Source organism: Solea senegalensis, linkage group LG4, assembly GCF_019176455.1.
Source record: "Solea senegalensis isolate Sse05_10M linkage group LG4, IFAPA_SoseM_1, whole genome shotgun sequence".
NCBI classification, from domain to species: Eukaryota; Metazoa; Chordata; class Actinopteri; order Pleuronectiformes; family Soleidae; genus Solea; species Solea senegalensis.
This window is the reverse complement of record NC_058024.1, coordinates 6944482-6958981: the sequence shown is the minus strand read 5'-3', so window position 1 is coordinate 6958981 and position 14500 is coordinate 6944482. Positions and strand designations below refer to the sequence as shown.

General features: G+C 38.0%; 1 protein-coding gene across 2 annotated transcripts; it reads left to right on the top strand.

Moving 5' to 3' along the window:
* The first annotated feature begins 408 nt into the window (after positions 1–408).
* Positions 409–14296, top strand: LOC122767778 (natural resistance-associated macrophage protein 2-like). 2 transcript variants are annotated; one of them, XM_044023250.1, is made up of 17 exons: positions 409–561; positions 3242–3326; positions 4730–4866; positions 5019–5138; positions 5374–5493; positions 5635–5741; positions 6161–6231; positions 6326–6393; positions 6501–6656; positions 6787–6945; positions 7067–7153; positions 7999–8118; positions 8254–8403; positions 8558–8631; positions 9166–9319; positions 9929–9982; positions 13140–14296. In XM_044023250.1, exons 2-17 carry the CDS (start codon positions 3293–3295, stop codon positions 13215–13217), a joined length of 1689 nt encoding a protein of 562 aa, XP_043879185.1. In that variant the 5' UTR covers positions 409–561; positions 3242–3292; the 3' UTR covers positions 13218–14296. The 2 variants fall into 2 exon arrangements, with proteins under 2 accessions (XP_043879185.1, XP_043879186.1); XM_044023251.1 differs by lacking the exons at positions 409–561; positions 3242–3326 and adding an exon at positions 3704–3773.
* The last annotated feature ends 204 nt before the right edge of the window (positions 14297–14500 follow it).

Here is a 14500-nt window from a genome sequence, read left to right as displayed (position 1 = left end):
AATATCGCGATAGTCAGATAGTTAACGTGATTTGGTCAGTATTATTTTTAGCATACATATAATAATAAATAAAAAAAAATAATTATTTTTTGCTACTGTGTCAATTTGAATTTCCTCTTATCCTATGTGCTCATGGACATATTTACAATTATGGTTGACCTAAAAAAACAACACCTTCATTAACGCCTTATGAAAACCCAAAAATCTTTACTGTGGTAAAAGTAAACAAAAAGATTAGTTGTAGATGTTGTAAATTTACTGTGCTTCAGTCTCCCCCTCTAGTTTAAACATGTGGATTAGATCATATATTTTTATATTTTTAATATAAAGCTCCTGCTGTACCGGCGGCTTTAGTGTGATGCGCCTGTCAACCAAAACCTCGGGGAAAAATGCTCTTTCTTCTTCACCAACCAGACCGGTATGTTCACGAACACTGCGCATACGCAGTGTGTGTAGAAATACGACTTAGCGGTAACGTGCTACTCCGTTAGCTTTGTGTACATTTTTGTTTTAAAGAGCTTTTATTGCGAAAACACCGACTCTTCCGCAACATTTACCAAGGTAAGGACCTTTCATAGACTTTTGGGGTTGAGGTAGCTTTGTTAGATGAAGCCAGACATCTAACATTCAATGGAAATTCGTTAGCTTGATAGTGTCAGCACTGGCAGTGTTGATCGCAGGCTTCTTATCATTGAAATTACTTGAAGGTGATGTGCTGGTTCTCACACACTCAACTATATATACACTTTACCTTACAGGGAGAAAAGGAGGCAGCGTTATAACATTACGATTTTAAAGTCTACTTCACAATTAATTACAGCTTTTAACTTGGATCTTGACGGTAGTTGTAACCTAAGGAACTGTGGTAATATTTTCAACTCTTGCTAGTTACATCTAGAAGGAAAGTTGTTCTTCCACGAATATTTGCTATGTCTTAACTTAAATACATACTGCCTTTCACTTATGTATACGTGTAAGCCTAATATGGCCTATTGCATAGTGTAAATAGACTATGATCAAACTCAAATAGGGCAACAAAGCCCGTGATCAATGGTATGTGTTTATGAATTGGTAATACTTCAAGTGAGGTCAGTGCATTTTCTCCATGGACCAGTTAAAACCTCAAACATAGATTTTTCTGGTTAGATGACTGTAAAGACAACACTTGCCCAAGCTATCAAATAGCAATAGCAATCAAATAGAGCCATGTCGGTGCCAGACACGTGAGGTTTTATAGTTTGTTTAAGTGTTTGTTTTCTTTCCATACAAGTTTAATATGGTGAGAATGTGTACTGACATCTTTTTTCCTTTTGGCTGCTCCCTTGGAACAGGGTTGTTGATTCAGGTTTTAATTCTTTAATTCTAATTCTAAATAATTATGTTCAATCATAAAAATATGTATCACATGCCTTAGATTTAAGGGAAAACATTCAGTTCACAGCAAAAGGTGGGAATTGTGCTTTATTCAATCACTGTTATATGAAACAGAATTTTTTTTCTAGACCCCCTTTTTTTCACAAGCCTGCAAGTCCCATGATCCAAGTGGTGCTACATTAGCGATCATTTTTTTCAGTTTGGGAGTTGTCATGGCTGTTGAGTGGTGATTGTACCATCTGTTCTTTGCAGATTAGGCTCCTATAGTGTTTGTTGGACATTAGAATGCTCAACACATTCACATTTAGATGCACACCTTAGATCAATTCAACTTTCCAAACGAGTAACATCATAGTAAGTAACATCATAATTTCACGATGTTATTCAAGTTTGGAAAGTTGAATTGATCATAAGTTTACATAATTGAATGTTAATTAAATGTCTATCTTATTTTCCAGATTAGAGTATAATATACCTTATGTTTATATGTCCAAATACTTCAATATGCCAGTCTGTTTTATCACCATGATCACATGGCCCCTGGGCACCTGTGCAATTTGACAAGAATAGTGCTGACAGTGTCAGCACTGTGTTAAAAAACACTTGCACAATCCAGGACTGGACTCCAAGTCACTTGAGGACAAATACAGGACATGCCAGTATGTCAGATGTGGAGCAGTGAAGCGTGATAATGGACTTTATTTAAAAAAAAACAACAAAAAAATAAAAACTTTTGACTTAGATTATTTACTTTACTACATACTTGACATATTGCTGTTTAGTTTGTGTTACTTTGTGATTTGCTTATTGCATTGTTTAAAACTATGAATTTTACATCATAAGTCAAACTGCAATCACAATATTTGTCAGAAAAATCACAATTTACACATATTGATCAGCCCTACTTTGAGACCTAATCAGACATGTAAGTGACATGACTTACTCAGCAATATCAAAGTGAGAAGCAGCTATTATTATATTGTCATTGTTATTTTATTGTTACATGTAATATTGGACAATAACTGAGACCGAGCATGACTGTTGGCTCAGGTCTTACGCAGATGCAGATGACTCACTGTGCCAAGTTACCAGGTTTAGCAGTCATGCTTGTAGTGTTCTGTAAAGTTGGCTCAAGAATCAAGTTTTAGAATTAGTTCCCATTTTAATTTGTAAGTAGGTGTCTCTCATGATGAGTAATACATAGATTTATATGGTGTGTATTTGGAGCAACGCTATCAATAGAATGAGGACATATTATTTTGGTTGTCTTATTTGAAAAAGTCATTCTCCACAGCAGTTATCCTCAGGCTCTGTGAATAACTGTGATGATTTATTTTAAGATGGAACACAAGTCACTTGCTATGACTGAGGAAAGTGTCAAAGAACCCATTATGTTGTGATGCATATAAATCAGCACATGAGCTGCCCGGAAGTGGCCCTCTGAAGGAAACCTTGACTGATGGCATTGATCCTCTGTCTTTTGCGTCTCATGACCGGAGCTATGTGCTTTCAAAAGAGCCACCCACTCTCAGAGAATGTGGCGTCTACTATGTAAAACCAGTCGTTTGGTTGGTCTGAAGTTTTGTGAGTGAAGAAATCGGAGTGTGTGAGAAAGGTGATGTGTGTGGTGGAAGTGAAACTCTGCAAGGTTCCCTGTTGCAGTTTCTTACAATAATTCACTTAGTCACTGCAATACTGTCAACACTGTCATGTCTCACTTTGAAGTTGGTCATTCTCTCAGTGTGAGAAACTTCAAGTTGTTTTGCAGATTATAAGGCCAAAGCCTCGTGATAATCACAGTTTTCTTTTTAACACCCATGTATTTAAGGCTTATTCGAGTTACGTTTCTACTGTTGTCTTTTTGTAGGGGGGCTGATATTCATCCCTCAAATTCCCAGGGATCCCTCAGCCTGCCCCGATGAAGGCTGAGCAAGACGGAGACATTCTCGAAGGTAACTTCTTAAGATAACAGAAATATGACCATCACTTCAGAAACACACCCACTATGTTCCCCAAATGTTAACCTCCTGGGTGTTTGGTTTGTGCATATTCAGTGTTACTGCTTTTGCTTAAAGCATTTTTTTTACTGTAGAATTCAACTTAAAGGGTCATACTCCAATAAAGTACTAACACAGAGGGAAATCTACTGTCTTTATTCCTGATACCACAGTACTGTATGTGTGTTTTAATCATGTTGTTGGAGTATTTAAAGGGTAAAGGGCAGGCAGGTTATTTGTGCTGAGTGTCGCTTTTAGAACCATGATGTCATAATGTCGTTGTGACATCTAATGAGGGAGGGAAAAAAGAATGATAAAAGATTAGTCATTTGAAAGTAGAGGACCTTTGGACCAGCAGTGAGTTGGCGATGAAGGGAGAAAATAATGAAAAGTACAAATTCAGTGAGTTGTACATGACTTCTAATACTTAAGTAATTATAATTATATATTTGTCATCCATGTAACTGTAATTACGGACCTTATGGACCTACGGACCTATTGCTTTTATGAGAGGTTTTGTTGTTTATATACACTAATCTAATTGCCTTTCCTTTATTGTATTCTCTGTCATTGATGTGAACTAATAACATGTTATTGCTGTACTCATAAACTGTACTCATATTCTGCACAGATCTGCTGGATTTCTCTCTCTAGAAGCTATTCATGTAAAAACAACAAACATGCCCCACATCAACACCTTCTGATTTTAAGTCTCTTAAAAACCTCATCTCTTTGCTTCTCACCTGTGATGTGGGCTCTCTTTGCGTTTTATGATTTTAAATGTTTGCTTTATTACTGTAAAGCACAATGTTGGTCAACTATGTTGCTTTATAAATACATTGGATTGGATTGGACATTGTAGTGTAAAATATTCCAAAATGCCTACATACCTGATAGAATGAGGGTAGTATCAGCTTTGGATTTTACTAGGAAGATATGAGGTGGGGAGTTTGGTTTGTATTAGTTGAAAAGCAGATAAGTATCACAAGTATCACTTCCCTCCAGGTTTGTTCATCAAGGTATCAGTGCATCATGTTCACATATAATCTCTGATTAATGAAATAATGTTGCACAGTCGACTGCATGTTGTTTAAGTGATTATGCCAAATCTTCGCACAGCAATTAAGCTGTTGAGTGTTAATGAAGTTATGTTATTTATTTATGTAATTGTATAATTGACAGGGGCAGTGTGTATAGTGTGTAGCTTCATAGCTTTCCCAGTGACTTGGAAAATGAGGTCAAAGTTAACCTCATTTTCATCTGTTGTCCCTGGACAGAAGGCAGATAACATCTCTGCTAGAGAAGTCATGCCACATGACTAATATGCCTTTCCCTCTGTGGTGTTTTTCTTTTTTCAGAGGACTCTCCTGAGGAGAATGGAGTCCAGAGGAACCAGTACAGCACCATCTCTCCCCCCGCCTCACCTGAGGTCCAGGAAGAGCCCTTCTCCACATACTATGAGGATAAGGTGCCCATTCCCGAGAGTGTCAACCAGGTACTGATGATGATAAATGTTTTTTTGCTCATGTTGGACAAATATTCATTATTTGTTAGATTTGTATATAATAAATTAGATTTTTTTATATATAGATTTCAAGATTCCAATTACAGAATTGGTTAGACAACCACAATTTGGTTTCATTTCAGGTATTCAGTTTCCGTAAACTCTGGGCTTTCACTGGACCAGGGTTTTTGATGAGCATCGCTTACTTGGACCCAGGAAACATCGAATCTGACCTGCAGTCTGGAGCTAAAGCTGGCTTTAAGGTATACAATAGCAAAACATGTTGCCATGACTCAGTCAGCTGGTCTGAAAGAAACCGTTATTCTAGTTGGTCAGTTTTTTTCCTTTATTTTGAAAGATTTTCCTGAAAGAAACATACCTCCCTTTAAATATCAACTTTTATCACAATGGCTGAAATAACCAAGACTTAACTAAGACAAATAAAAATCCCTCTATAAAGTTAACTCAACTTGTGTTGATGTTGTTTTTCTCTCTCAGCTGCTATGGGTTCTTCTTGTAGCCACCATTATCGGGTTGCTGTTGCAGAGGTTAGCTGCACGCCTTGGGGTCGTAACGGGGATGCACCTGGCTGAAGTTTGTAACCGCCAGTATCCCACTGTGAGCATTCCTGACTCTTATGACACATTCTTAGATGTTGTTGAATCACCTCTGAACTCTATGTACCATGAGGTTCAACATGAAAAAATCTTTTTGACAGAACAAACTATATAATTGTATCTTCATACATTCATTTCCCAGGTTCCTCGGATCATCCTTTGGATGATGGTCGAACTAGCAATCATTGGCTCAGACATGCAGGAAGTCATTGGCTGTGCCATAGCTCTCAACCTCCTCTCTGTGGGCAGGTAACGTCTTATCCATGGAAATTGGTGGCAAACATGTGTAGAGTGTTTTTTTTTTCATAGTGGTGGAAACAAAGTGACCATTTTCCCCTACTTTTATGACATGGTCATGTTCAACCCTTTAAAATACATATACTAACACATTTCTGCCTCAAGCCTTCAATAGGGAAGCTGTCCTGATGAAGGAATGTGGCTGAAATGTGTCCGTTTATACATTTTAAAGGGTAAAAAGTGATCATGACATTACATTAAAGGTGTTTTGAAAGAGTGCTTTAGAATTGTCGTTGTTGCTACATGTGTGTTTCTACTTTGTTTGCACATGTCTCCCATTCAAACACCATTATTTAACCAGCCTAATGTGAGTCCAGGAAGAACTTGTACCCAAAGAGATTTCCCTACATTTTCCTCTGTCTGTCCTCCAGGATCCCACTGTGGGCAGGAGTCCTCATCACCATCACTGACACATTTGTGTTCCTCTTTCTAGACAAATATGGTATGTGTGCCTCTCTCGATAAGCAACAACAACCTTGGCCAGTGCATAAAAAGCTGTGTGTGTCGGTGTTGATACAGTTTGTATGTCTTTGTAGGGCTGAGGAAACTTGAAGCCTTCTTTGGCTTTCTCATCACTGTAATGGCTATTAGCTTTGGTTACGAGGTAAGCCCCCCCCTCTCTTTTCCAATGCAAGTTTTAATTAACGTCTTACACAGCATTTACAGAGACCTTCATGGCACTATGACATGTTTAACTTGTTACTTGTCTAGTATGTGCTGGTAAAGCCAGACCAAGGGGAGCTGCTGAAGGGGATGTTTGTACCTTACTGTGCTGGCTGTGGGCCTCTGCAGCTGGAGCAGGCAGTGGGAATTGTGGGTGCTGTCATCATGCCCCACAACATCTACCTGCACTCAGCTCTGGTCAAAGTAAGAAACAAATATATAATCACTTGCAAATTTAAGTAACAAACAAGTCAAATTGACATTTCTCTAAAAATTAGGGGTTAATACTAGGTTTGTACATTGATTTTTCTGTTTTTTTCCCCTTGTGCACCAGTCTCGGGACATTGATCGCAAAAATAAGAAGGACGTAAAGGAAGCCAACAAGTACTTTTTTATCGAGTCAACTGTCGCTCTCTTCATCTCTTTTCTCATAAACGTATTTGTCGTGGCTGTCTTTGCTCAGGCCTTCTACAATAAGACCAACATGGAAGTGGTAGGTAGACATTAAAAGGCACTGTTTTTTATGTTTTACCAAGCACTGCTGAAGATTGTTGATGTGTTTATTTTCTAATGTAATTGTTGATTTATTGAATTATTTTTTTTCCTGGTGGCAGAATGCAGTGTGCAATGCAACAGGCAGTCCTCACACAGATCTCTTCCCTCTGAACAACGGCACATTGGAAGTGGACATCTACAAAGGGGTACATTTCTGAGCGTCATATCTAAATATTATTCTTACACCCAGTGCAAGGAGGTGCACTGCACAATAATTGCTAGTTTCCAATGACACAGTTGTCGCTCACATTATGTAGGTAGCAAATGCTACCTGCTCTCATCAGTGTGCCTGTGTGTGTTGTTCTTAATATGAGGTGTGTTGAAAAGTACTGCACCATTAACCAGCTAATGTCAATAGCTTCCAGTTTTCATACTTTCAAAGTGTGTATTAGATACACCAAAACACACCTACAAATATCCCATACACTAAATACAACCCGACAACACTTTGTGCTGTCTAATTAGAAAAATTGGAGTTAATGCACTTGCGCCAAACACTTTAGACAATGTGTTATAAATTGTTTTTAACTGGGCCCTAAACCACTAATCAAAAGAAAACAGAAAGAGCCAGTTCAAATTATCTAGACAGTCTGTATTAGAGACAGGAAGTCTGATTTAGGTACTTCACTCCAGCTGTTAGTATTTATCAAATGAAAATAACAAGAGAAAAAACATATATACTGTGAACTGATGCCATGTGATGGGAATGTTGTTGTATATACTCTATGTTGGTTTTAACCTGCTTCTACTGTCAAGCCAACAAATATTTAACATGTTTTACTCTCTGAAAATTAGTTTCCCTACAAGGACAAATACAGTTTTCTATTTATTTATCTGAAATATGCCCTTACACTTTAAATGTTCACACTGGAAAAATCCACTAAAACGAAGGAATCTCATGAAATTATTCTCCCTCTCTCTCTCTTTTGAAAGATGGATTACAGATGTTGATCATTTCAATAGTTGATTCTCTCTTGATGTGTTTGTTCAGGGCGTCGTGCTTGGCTGTTTTTTTGGCCCTGCAGCTCTATACATCTGGGCCATAGGAATCCTGGCTGCTGGACAGAGCTCCACGATGACAGGCACTTACTCTGGGCAGTTTGTGATGGAGGTATGTTGCATGTTGCTTAGAAATGTAGTGGTAGCTTTGTTACTTTTTATTTTATGGTCAGATGTGTTACAGAGAGTAGAGATCACTCTAAATGTTTCTACTCATTCATGTTGTCTGCTTATTTATGGGTTTCAGGGTTTCCTGAACCTGCGGTGGTCTCGATTTGCACGAGTGCTGTTGACCCGCTCCATCGCCATCACACCTACTCTGCTGGTAGCCATTTTCCAGGATGTGCAGCATCTGACGGGCATGAATGACTTCCTCAATGTGCTTCAAAGCATGCAGGTCAGGCACAGTCATCTGGAAAGCTCTCAAAGCTTTAACACCCTGTTCTGCTCAAGAAGCCTCTTTTTTCACACATTAATCCTCCTTTTATTGTTTCTACAGTGTGGTTCATAATCCTGTAAACTTTTTTTTCTGTTTTAAATCTATCCAACAGCTTCCATTTGCTTTGATCCCAATTCTGACCTTCACCAGTCTGACATCCATCATGAATGACTTTGCAAACGGAATGTGAGTAAAATATATATTTTTTCTTTTATCATTGTTTTCCATCAATAGCGTTTTCTATCAACTGAATGCCTTTGGTGTAGTTGTATTCTATAAAGCTGCATTTATTTACTGAAAAATTACATTCATAGGAGAGGCCTTTACTTGTCAGCAGTGTATCTGCCTAACACATAAATGACTTAAAGATTCAGGGTTAATTGTCAGGGTGCTGCTCCGCCCTCTCGTGTAGTTCTACCCTTTTCTTCTCATTAACATGTAGAAAAGCAGCATTTGTAGCTTTCTTAAGAACAACTCATCCAAAAACAGGATCTATGTTAGGATCAGTGTAAGTTCTCCAACTGAACTTCCTGGGTTTAGTTATTCAGTGACAGTGAATCATCAGGTAAACACAAAAATAAGCCCTAGAATATACGGTACATAGTTTATTTTACTGTGGGGATTTATTCAATAATTTAAATAGGAAATATTATGTTGCAAGATAAACTGTGTGGTTCTGAATGTTTCTCAGTTGTTGATCAAACTGCATGTTGTGTTTAGGGTGTGGAAGATTTCCGGAGGCATTGTCATCCTGCTGGTTTGTGCAATCAACATGTATTTTGTGGTGGTTTATGTGACGTCACTGAACAGTGTGCTGCTCTACGTCGTTGCTGCTCTCCTCTCCGTTGCCTATCTGTGCTTTGTAGGCTACCTGGTGAGTTCTTACTGCCATCATACATTCACTCTCCTCTTGCTGCAGAAATTAGACATTTTTGCTCCAAGTATACTGTATTAGTGCAGAGAGTATTGTACTATAAATTGTTTTACTAAATTTATTTCCATCTTATTTAAGTTGTTGGCTCAGTCTGTGCACACATGGTTATCTCTTTTATTTATTGTTTTTCTAATTTATTTATTAATTCATAAAATATGAACAACCCTAGAGTCAGTATTTTATCCATAGGCTTTTTTTGTCAGAGTGTGTGTAAACATGTCTTAAGTGTCATAGTACAACACAAACACAATGTGTGTGAGCACAAGCAAAAACGACGCAATTACATCACATTCAAACTGATCAACAGGCCTTGGGACTCTCTCTGCACAATATGTTTTAACATTTGCACCAATGATTCAATAAACCAAAATTAAAAGTGAAATTTGTGGCTTTATAGAACTGTTTTGAGTTGTTTCATTTAAAAATTAAAATTAAATGCTGTGGAGGTTCATAGGATCTTTTAGTGGACGAAAAAAAACATTACATGCATAAAAATGAGCACAAACCCTGTTGTGTTTTGACTGGTTTCTCCTTTGTTGTTGTCTGCAGGCATGGCACTGTCTGGTCGCTTTGGGGGTTTCCTGCCTGGACTTTGGCAGCAGGGTAAGAAAGCGACCTGCTGTGTTGATAGAGGAGCCGTCAGAGTACGACTCATAGAGCTGGACAGGAACAGTTAACCACCAGCATTCCTCTTTCCTCTCTGAGAGACTCTGAGCCCTGTATACAACCAGGACTTCTCAAGATCATGTAGGATCTTGAAAGCACATTTCCTGCTACTGTCACATTTTTATGTGGTGCTTTGTAGTCGCTTAATCAAACATAATCACACTCCAGCACCAGGATTATAAAGGTGCTCGTAATTAATGCTTCAGTCAAACGCTAAGGAAATGTACGCACATAAATGGGATTGATCGATAATTGATGCATTACTCAAAAGCAACGACTGTATCTGTGTTTGCTAATTGAGTGATGAATTACTCATGTGGAAAAATAGCAGACGTTGCCGATCCAGTGTCATCCTATTATCTTCACAGTATTAACACTCTCTACCTAAAATAATAACATTTCTCATGTTCTCAGATGTTGTTTGCTAATAATCGTTGCATTCAGTATCTTTGCTCTCCATACTGTGATACCATCACCCTAGTACCAACTGCATGCCTCATGAAGAAGAAGCTGCTGCATTCTGTTTTCATGTCTACTCAAGGCTACCTCAACACCCTCCACTATCTCATCTGACTCTAGCAGTTTGAATCTCTGGGTCTGGATTTTGTTTTGCATGTAAAGATTAACAAATACCTAACATTTCAAAGAGGTACAAGGAAGTTTTCTGAACTTCATTATTTGTACTAAAGATCTCTAAATGATATCCAGAAGAAAACAAACTTTTCAGGATGTTAAGTGTGAGGCCTATCTGTCAATTTCAAGGTTCAGTATGCAATACCTGAGTGCCACAAGTGGTTACATTTGAGCACACGTCCGATGAAACAAAGGAATTCATGGCAGATAATCCCAGTAAGCTGTCACGCTAATTCAGAAAACTACTGCTAAGGCTTGTTGCAAGTCATTTTGGAGCATTCACAGACCTGGACTTTTCTCTCTCTCTCTCTCCTTGTCCGAAGCCTTTTAGAGCCAAAGAACAAACTTTCTTTGGAGGTAAATCCAGAGAGTCAGTCCTTCAGCTGGACACTTTTAACAACTTTCTGACACTAGTTGTCAGTCCGTTGCTCACTGCGTCTATTGCTGCATTCACATTAAACTCTGGTCTTGTGAATACTCTATACAGCCCTGTTTGAACAGAGCATATTTATGTAGGGTACAGGGTCTCGTATTCATGACAGTACTCAAATGCTGTGTTCCCATCATGTTGTGGTTCGGTCTGGTACAGTATGGTGCGGTTTGGAATGGTAAATCCCTGGGTCAGACTTGCCTTTCGACTGAAAACAGTACCTTTACTTGGTAGGCGGGATGTGGACTGTGCCCAGTGTCCATGTAGTGTGACGTTGTGTTACGACAACAATGACATTGGACACGGCACAACAACACAACAAACGAGTGTGGAGGACAATAGGTTGCTTTTTTTTTCCTGCCCGGCTTGAGCTGTTTGCCTCATCAAGATATCAAGCTTTGTATGAGAATAGACTGCGGGCGTTTGCATCGACTTCCATGGGATATTTACACCGAACGCAAGGGAGCAACGTTTTTCAGTCACCCAATCAGCTGACTGTCATGGGTGGAGCTGGTCTAGCTCCACTCTCACCGTACTGGCCGTTTTTGCTCTGGTTCCACAAGGGAAGTGTACCAAAGAATGAAGCGGTTGGGGACCGATATTTAAAAAATACATACTGTACTGTACTAAACCGAACTGTTCCACTCAGTGGAAACACGACTGAATGCAGTTGCCACACCGGTTACCAAAACAGAGACTCAATAACACACAGGAGTGTGACGTCACCACTCACCTATATTTGACATAGGTGATATTTGTTGTGTTGAAACAGAATGTTGCCTATTGAACCTTTATGTGGCAAGCTTCAGTATATGCACAAGTAATACATGCACACAAGTCACTCAGTTCAACCAAGTCTTTGAAGGAAATATGAATACTGAGCTCAACTAAGTGGCTGCATTCAAGCATGTGCAGCTTTATATGGCTGCAGCCTCAAACCCAGAGCCTCTTTCAGTGCCGACATAATCAGGATGCCAGCAATGTTATGTTCTTCAATGCACTGAAATGGGCCGAACAGTAAATTTATAATTCACAAACCTTAGGGAAGTGCATATTGCTACATTGTGTCTCCTAAAGTCATTGCTCATTCCTGTTTGGGATTAAAGCAATAATTGTCTCTCTTTTGCTAAAGAGAGCGTGTCAAAAAGAAATGGGAAAAATCAAATATATGGACATTATGTGGAGTTTTCTATTTTGATGTTTTTTTTATATATTCTAATCCCAATGTGACTTCCTAGTAAAATAAAGGTGAATTGTGTTTTAATGAGGACATTATTTCTGATTTGTTTCTTGATAAGATGTCTTTGCTGAAAATAATTCATTTAACCTTATAACCTATGGACCACCTTTCCATACAACCTGCTAATTACAATGAGAGTAGCTTTAAATTGGTGTAATATTTACATTAACTGTTGAAATTACCTGTGAGAATAAGTTAACATTCATTTAAAAGAAAAAAAGTGTTTGGTTTTGATGGGTCTCCCACACGCTGCTTAAAAGACACATTTCTTTTCCCATAGATTAAGGGGTCAAAGAACTAAACATTACAGTTCCACCTTAATGTAATCAGAGTAGATGTAGATCAAAGCACTGCATGTAGTATAAATGCTCTTTTCCAGGATTTTCCAGGATTAAATGAGGAAAGTAGCACTTTGACCCAAGGTGAGCATCTTGAATTAATCAATAATTACAAACAATCAAATTCAAATTGTAACCTGACCAGACCTTTTTTTTTTTACCACTCATCAAAATACAGAAATTAAAGTGTATTTTTCCTTTATGTTTTAAAGTTACAGTACAGCAAAGCACCAGCTAAAATTTATCTATTATCTATAGCTATTTTGATTTTAAAAAAGTGAGATTTAGAGTTAGTTTAAAATGAGCTGCAGAAGTGCAATATTTTCACAGGTTATGCTGAGCACTGTAGGTGTTTATGTATGTTTTTCTTTTTTAACTACATGAAATTTTGCAAAGCCAGTGTTTTCGTGATTTTTGATTATCAAATAAGAACAATCTCATTCTCTCTTTCAGATACAAATTGGACTTCCACGACACACAGACATTTACCTGCTGAACGACATGGACGTCGATCCCGCGGTTGAGAGATAAGACGACGTGTTGCGAGTGGACGTGGAGCTGTGGTGACTGACGGACACTGACTCACTTGAGCAAAGCATGGGATGAACCCAGGGGCTTGGTCAGTAGGAGTTCATCTTCACCTCTCGGTGCCTAACACATTTCTAAGTGCACTTGATGTGAGCCCACAGATGTCTAATCGTGTTTGTTTTTCCACATACACTGCTGAAAACATGCTGCAGGTCTATGACGAGACAATTGTGCAAATTATGTTATAAAAAATGGGCTAAAAAAATTAGGCTTGTTTCGAACATGTGGTTCTTGTGACCTCATGTCCATAAAATGGGCCTCTCCAATTCACTTTCCAATTTAGAATTGCAAAAAAAATGTGTATTTGGCCATTTAGTTTAGTTTTTTAGTTTAGTTCTTGTATATGTTATTAATATAAGAAAAATAGTCACCAAAGCTATGTTTAAAAGTGGGACCAAGTGGCCACCCCTTTTATCTAATTTATATTTAAATAAATATTTAAATTAATATAAAGTACAAACAGTCTTGCAACAAGTTACGTATGGACATGTCCTACCGTGTCCTTTTTATTAATCATGTAAGAGAATGACAGTTTCATGTCACTTTTTCTTACAGTAATGCAAAAAATATTTTTGTAATATGTTTTGCTTTTGGAGATGTTCACATCTGTTTGTCTTTTTACAGCTAACTCAGCTAAAGTTAATGTGGTAAGATAAAAAATAGAAAATAAATTATTTCAGTGGTTCCTGGTGCTGGGATCCATAAAAGATAACAGCACACGCTTTTAGCCACATGATAATACATGTATGTGTTTTGTAGCACATGTATACATTCCCATTCAGTATGTGAATGAAAATATCCTTCACAACTTCGGCCAGTGTGTTTTTAAGATGGGCTCATTTATGAGTGGTTTGTCATTTTTAAAAAGTGCTCCTTGGACTTTTATGTAGTTTTTTAACTTTGTTTTGCTTTAGCATGTTGGGGCATTAGAGGCAAGTAGCCGTTTTTGTTAAGTTTTTTTTTTTTGATGAAGCCAAATTTGTGAAGAGTGTGTATAGGTGTACATAAGTGCACTCGGGTTACATGGAATACAAGACTTTAATTTCTGGAATGAAAATGAACACGGGAGAATGCCATGGTTGTGAAAACAGAGGACAGACAGTAAATGATGTAAGGTGTATGGGACGCATGGGACATTCTTACTGTCTTGGTTTTATTAGGAGTTTGTAATTGTTCATGAACAAGTTTGGAACTTGTTAGTCTTGTTATAAATATTGTCTACATTT